The sequence below is a fragment of the Peromyscus maniculatus genome, chromosome 3 (genome assembly GCF_049852395.1).
Source record: "Peromyscus maniculatus bairdii isolate BWxNUB_F1_BW_parent chromosome 3, HU_Pman_BW_mat_3.1, whole genome shotgun sequence".
Classification (NCBI taxonomy): Eukaryota; Metazoa; Chordata; class Mammalia; order Rodentia; family Cricetidae; genus Peromyscus; species Peromyscus maniculatus.
The window spans coordinates 117,057,306-117,064,145 of record NC_134854.1 but is presented as its reverse complement, the minus strand read 5'-3'; the positions used below and the strand labels follow the sequence as shown (position 1 = coordinate 117,064,145).

General features: G+C 51.5%; 1 protein-coding gene across 2 annotated transcripts in view; it reads left to right on the top strand.

Annotated features, from left to right (window-relative positions):
• The first annotated feature begins 1,387 nt into the window (after positions 1-1,387).
• The window catches only part of Lrig1 (leucine rich repeats and immunoglobulin like domains 1), a 102,822-nt gene continuing 97,369 nt past the window's right edge, over positions 1,388-6,840 (top strand). Inside the window, exon 1 of one of the 2 annotated variants that reach the window (XM_006972595.4) lies at positions 1,388-1,642. In XM_006972595.4, coding sequence (XP_006972657.2) covers positions 1,419-1,642 — 224 coding nt within the window. In that variant the 5' untranslated portion in view covers positions 1,388-1,418. Of the gene's footprint in view, positions 1,643-5,885; positions 6,111-6,840 lie in introns of those variants that run through there. The other variant, XM_076567425.1, reaches the window with a different exon arrangement.

Genomic DNA, 6,840 nt, shown 5'->3' with positions numbered 1-6,840 from the left:
TTTTGTTTTTTCTTTTTACTGTCTATAAAGAGGATGCCATGGATGGTTTCTTGAAAATTGACTTTTAAAAACTCCGATTTTCAAAAGTAAAACAAGACCACAGCAAACCCTTTATCCAAGTCCGGAGCATTTCCCCAAACTATCCAACTAAGTAGGGGCGGGGAAGAGGGCGTGCCTTGGAGATTAAATTTCTGCAGTACACATTCATTTCGGTAGTCAAGGACACATTTCTGAATTTAAGATATCAAGAAGAACGAGTTCGGAGCAGAAATGAGCTCCAGCATGTGCAAAGAAGAAGGGGCCCCACCTCTGAGGAAATAGGAAATAGCTGAGAAACTCGTGAAAGTTTTTGGTTTTTTTTTTTTTCCTCCCTCCTGGAAGGCATCTGAAAAAAGGGTGTGCATTTGCCGTAAACCCACCGTGTTGTTTGTAGTCTGGGGGGGGGATCGGAAAGAACCCAGGGTCCAGATAGCTTCCAAACCCGTGCGTTACGGTCCCAACTTTTCTCTCCTCCCCTAGGCTCAAGGGACCGAACCGACCCTTAGGCCACTTCTAAGTCCCGGTGCTGGGTAGCCACCGTCCTGCAGGGCTCCTTTAAGAGGAGGAAGCACACCCCTCCCTTTCCCCGCCCAGTCCCCGCCCTTCACACCTTGGGTGGGAAAAGCGAGCGGAGGCGGGACCTCGGGGACCTTGCGCTCCTACGGCCTAGGAAACCGAGCGGGGCTCCGGTAGCCAATGAGCAACGGGCGGGGCGGGGCGTAACTCTGGAGCCCAGCAGCCAACGTGGGCCGCTCTCCGCCCGCCCGCGGGCCCCAGCGGAGGGGTGTGTGAGGGCGAGCAGCCGGGGCGGGGCCTGGGGCCGCGGGGCCGGACCGCGGCGCGGCTGGCCGCTGATTGTTCACCGCGCCGAGGCACGGGTGCGCTCCGGACGCTTCGGGACCGTGAGGCGCGTGGGGTCCACGGCTCGCTAGCCCAGAGCCCTCCGTTAAGATGCTCGCCCGCGCCCCGCGCAGAGGCCGAGCCTAAGCGTCCCTCAGTCCACAGGCGGCGGCCGGCGGCGGCGGCTCCCGACGTGCGCCCGGGCTCGGAAGGCGACGCGCAGCAGCGCGGTTCGAAGGACCAGCCGCGGCCGGCCGAGCACTCTCCGCGGGACTCCGTGGAGTTCGCCGCGCGCAAGGGCTCGGCCCGGATGGGCGCGGGGGTGGCGTTCCCCGCAGGGCGCTGCGAAGCGGCCCGGGCAGAGCGTGCCGGCTGAGCGCCGCGGCCGCGGAGCCGACTGGGACCGGGCGTCCATGCTCGGGTGCGGAGCCTAGCGCCGAGCGCAACCCGCGCCCGCCCGCTCGCCTGCCCGCCCGCCCGCTCGCTCGCCCGCACCTCGCAGCGCTCGCGCCCCGGCTTCGCGGCGCGCTCCAGACAAGATGGCGCGGCCGGGTCCGGGAGTGCTCGGGGCCCCGCGCCTCGCGCCTCGCCTTCTGCTCTGGCTGCTGCTGCTGCTACTGCAAAGGCCGGAGTCGGCGGGCGCCCAGGCCGGCTCGCGGGAGCCCTGCGCGGCCGCCTGCACTTGCGCCGGGGACTCGCTGGACTGCAGTGGGCGCGGGTTGGCGACGCTGCCCCGGGACTTGCCCTCCTGGACGCGGAGCCTGTGAGTATCACCTTCGCTGCTCGCCCGGGCGCTGTCACTGGGACGGGGCTGCGGGTGTGCACAGCCGGGGAGGGTGCGGAGTGCACTCTGTGGGGCCGGGAGACTTGTGAGTGGCCTAGTGGAGGTCGCGCGTGGGGGCCCGGGACGGAGGACTGTGTCCCTGCGGTCTGAAGGTGAGCGCGAGTGTCTCGGGGTTCTGGAGAAGCCTGTCTTGCAGTGCGTGTTCTCGTGTTCTCGTGCGGGTTCAGGACACGAGGGTAGGGGTGACTGAGTGTGTGTGCTTCCTGGAGTCTGCAGGCCAGCGAGTGTGGGGTGTGGAGGCGAGCCACCGGTTTCTGCCTTGAAGGTGAGGGAGTGTGCCGAGGTGCGTGTGTGTGGGTGTCTGTGAGTGAAGAATGTAGGTGAGCGGATTTGTGTGCATGCGAGACGGAGGATGGCAGCGTTGGAGTCTGTGTCGGGATCGGTGGGTGTATGTTTCTTTTTTCCTCTCCACTAGCCCAGCTCTTGGGTGTCTGAGTTCCCTCAACTTACCCTCCAGTTGGTAATGAATGAAGGTGACTCTTATCTCCAATGTTCATTCTATTTACATTATTTATTAGTGTGTGTTGCTGTCTCCTGCTGACCAGAGATCATGGTGGCTTGACTTGGCATTGGCCAGGGCAAAAGGAATCCTGCCCTGGAGAACCCAGGAGCTGAAGATCTTTGAGAGTTCTTGGAGATCTCTCTGAGTAGGGCTGTTCGCCCTTTTCCGCCTGGCTGGCATGTTCAGGAACTGTGTTCCAGATCCCTTCCTGTCTGTTCCCTGGGGCCCCCTTGGGCTTGATGATCCCCAGCGGTGGGTCCCACCCTCGAGTTTCTCCTCCATAAATGGCACAAGTTACTTGTGGAATAGTGCTGCTTCAGGAGAGGTTGCTGGGGCCTGGCTGGTCCTCTCAGCTTGTTTCATGCAGAGGAGCCTTTCCGTGCTGTTGGGATTGGGGCCTATCAGGGGTTAGTGGGAGACTTCTTACAGGGGGTTTGGCAGGAACAAAAAGACATTAGGTTTCTGTAAACATAGTGCAATAGAGTAGCTTGGTTAGACTTCTAAAAACTTAGACCTCGGTTATCAGTTAGCATCTCTAGAACTATTAGTACCTTCCAGAAAAGGCCTAGCATGAGTAGTCTGCTTCTCACTTGAGCAGTTGAATGTCTTTCCTAGGACATAGAAGAGGTACAGCAGTAACTTCAGTCGTGACATTTGTTGTTTTTAAAAAGAGAAAATCGACGACACAGGTTTTAACCCACCCCTACGGACCTGAGCATTAGACTGCCGTGAAAGGGAGAAGTTAGCCCCTTTTTAACAAGAAGACCCTGTGTTTTCTCAAAGTGAGGCACAGGTCTTCACCTTGATCACTTGAGCAACCTGCTGTGTGAGTCCTGAAGCTAGGCTGAGACCCTTTAGCTGTCATTGCTCCCGTTAGGCTTTTTCTCCAGGATTTGCTTCCTCTCCGGAATTTACTGGTGAAAATGCATGGTCTTAGAGTGGGGCTGAACACAGTGTTGCTGTCAGTTCCTGGGAGATGAACACACTGTTGCTCTTCGCGAGGATTTTATTTTTTAACAGTTGAGGCGGCCTGGGGATGTTGTGGTTTTTCTTTGCATACTTAAGGTAGTTTTCTTTTCTTTCTTTAAATTAAATAATAGACCCTTGTGGGTAGAATGAGTATAACTTCTTAAGTGTTCACCTGTTGGAAGAGTGACCTGCAAAGCCATGTGTCTGTCGGAAGCATAGTGAGGAAGGCTCTCAGTTTCCAAGCCACAACTTCCTGGAGAGGACAGAGTGTTCTTATTTGCACTTTCCTAGGTCACAAGACCCACCTTGCCTTGCCCTGTTTTGGAGCAGAACTTACTAGTCATTTTTAGGCTTTCGGTTGCCTCCAAGTGACAATTCACACAGCGTAAATACCTTTAAAATTTCAGTCTCTTTTACTCACACAATAAATACCAGACTAGGTATTTTGAGCCTCGGGAGATTTGACTCTACTGAGGATGGCTTTAGTGGATTAGGTTGAAGATTCCAGCCGTGTGGTTTCTGGGTTAGTATGTGGTGATACAGTGCACACACACACACACACACACACGGGTGTCTTTTGAAAAATACTTATTAGGAGTTGTTTTTTTTTTAATTTCTGCTTAAAAATGAAATCAAGTATGAATTATCTTCAGATTTCTCAAAATACCCCCCTCCCACCCCGATATTGAGGGTTGACCCTAAGTTCTGGAGCATGATAGGCAAGCATGCTCTCTCCAACTGTATCTCTAATACCAGCACTTTGATTTTAAACCATTGCTTTTATTCTGGGATCTCCATAAAGATATTTGTATTTCTGGGCCATGATCTGGCAAGACAGAAGTGGAGAAAGTCTCCATCTATAACATAGTAAAGTATCTTGTATTTTCACTGACTTTACACCTTCTAAGGCCATTGTGTCTAGCAGTTGCTTTGAGCTAGCTTACAGGCCTGTGAAGTAGGTGACTGCAGCCTGCTCAGTGTCAGGCTGTGGGTTTGAGATAGCAAGGGACCTGTGGCTTTAACAGGACTCCTCCTGCTCTTGCAAACAGTACATCTACTTCTGGAGTTGCTCGTAGGCCAAGCACAGGGAAACGAACACTTTTTCATAGTAAATAGTGAGTGAGTACAGGTCGGTGTTTATGGAGGGAAGTAGATTCCTTTCCAGGGCCGAGGATGACTTCGGAGTGCTGGGGCCTAACCGAGACTCCTAGCTCATGGCATAGGTGACATTGGCATGCTCCAATCAGAACATTCATACGTAGCACCAGACCCTGCCAAGCCTTTCTCCAACTCCCAGAACCTTAGAAGAGGCTGACTTCTCAGAACTTACGTGTTTGCTTTCCTTGAAACTATTTTTGAGAGCATGATTTCAGAAACTGTTGAAGAGGTATTAAAGAGGATTTACTTTAGAATCTTTCTTACCTGTCTAAATTTGAGCAGAGAGTTTAGTTACCACATACTGTTGGCTTTAACGTCCTGAGAGGTAACTGAAGGCCTATTGGGGAATGGAGGGGGTAGGCTGGCAGGCCTTAGGAGGGCAGTCCTTGGATTCTTGTTCTGTGGAGGGAAGTTAACAGGGATTCAAAGCAAGGACATTTAGGAAAGGACACCAGATGTGGTCGTCTTGAGTGCCGGTAGTAAGAGTTTATTGATTTGCTTCTCTCGTATTATGAGTTTGCAGTAAGTATTAAGTTGGGTGGCTCAAATCTAGCTTTGCTGGTTTGAGCACGTAAGTGGCGGTTATGATTACATTAGACAATATACATACAATCTGTGCTGTCACTGTATAGTTGGGAAGCAAGGAGAACCTCTGCCTTTCAGAGAGCCTTTCTGTAGCTGTGCTTCGAGGGCCAAATGTGCAAGGTGTTGTGAATTAAAATTCTGTCAATTGCTTCCCATGTTATTTATGCAAATTAGATGACCACATCCTTTTAGGATCCAAACTGGGGTGTGTGTATGTAGATATGTATGTTTGAATGAAGTGCCCAGATGGCCTATAATCCCTCCTTACCGTTTCTTTTCTTTTTCTTTTTTTTCTTTTTTTTTTTTTTTTTGTCTAATATCACTTTAAGAGCTCGGCAAACCTTGAACTTGTTTCGATTTGGGGTTGGAGGTTGCTTGGAATAGAGGTGGATTTATTTATTTTGTGGTGCTATGGATCCGAACTCACTGCCTGGGGCATGCCAACAGCAGTGCTTTCCCACCCAGGAGCTCTCCCATCCGGTCCTATGGATCTGGAGGGTACTTGCACCTTTCAAAGTCTTCTCTGTCGTGAGCTGGAGTGGAAAAAGATCTGTAAGGCTGGAACCGAACCCAGGGCTCGGCATACTCTAAGCAAGCATGCTACCAACTGAGCCCCATCCTCATCACATTGTCCCCCACTCAAGGCACTATTTTAAGAATCAGTGTGCTCATCTCTTTCTATAATTACATATGGTTACTAGATTTCACAAACTTTGGACTTCTGAGTGTATTATAGGCAGTACTTCTTGGCAACATCTTGAGAAGGCTTGGGGACAGTGAAGTATGCTGTGATAAGAGCTTCTTTCTGTCCGATGTCCCTGTGTTCCTGCTCTCCAGCCTCCTCCCTCTTCGGTTAATTACGTCACCTGGGTTCCCTGGGCTGCTTCTCTGACTGGTTGGGTCGCCCTCTGGCTGACCTTTCTCACTGTCAGGCTCCATGCTCACAATGAAAGAGTCTCTTCCCTTCTCTGCAGAAGTAAATGTCTCTGTGCTGCAGAGCCTTTTCAGCATACTCCCAGGGTGGATAGAAGTGTCCCAGAGCCCGCTAGGGGCTAGTGTGACTTAACACACTTCGCTGCTCCGGAATATGCACCTGCTGTTGCCCGGAAGAGAGTCCGTGAGATGGGAGAGCCAGCTGCTGGCTGTTCAGAGTAGCCTGTGGCTGTTTTAAAAGTGAGTGGGAAATCGAGAGGAGAGGCTCAGGGAATTGAAAGTGGCCGTAAGCAGTAAGAATGGCGGTGTTGGTCGACTCTGCTCATGTCTGCGTCCTCCTCTTTTCCCTCATTTGTTTCAAACATAAAAGGGATTCTTCTTTACCCCATAGGTTAGAAGACTGAGTTTTGTGGGTAAGCCTAATGTTCAGCTTCATTTTTGAATGAGACTGGTGACATTTGCTCACTGGGGACCGCCCCCCCCCTCCTTAGCAATTGCAGTTTGAAACCCTGGGGGTCTTTTAGAAGTGAACAGGACTTGGGGCTGTGTTAATATTCAGAGTTGTTTACAGTGGATGCTCTTTCAAAGGCTGAATGCTTGGTCTTGAGACAGGAGGGAGAAAGGGGGGGGGAGGGAAAAGTCCCAGGCAGAGGAGGGGAAATACGAAAAATAAATGTCCAGTGTTGTCTGGCCTGTGGGAGGTTTAGGGACCATTAGTAATATGTTTTTACGGTTTAGGGGGGCTATTGAACCAATGGGGTTCACTAGGGATGGACCCCATTACTTCCGTTCTTTCTCTGTGCTAGTAACTAGCTGGTTATCTTCTGCTGTTGTGTCTAGTAAAATCTCAGATTTGGTTTTATGGACCTTGAAGACCAGAGGTTAAACTTTGTACAGTGGAAATTGCATTCATTTATTGATTTGGCCCAAATAGTTCTGTGTAGTGACAGAGATTAGGAGAGTAGTTCAG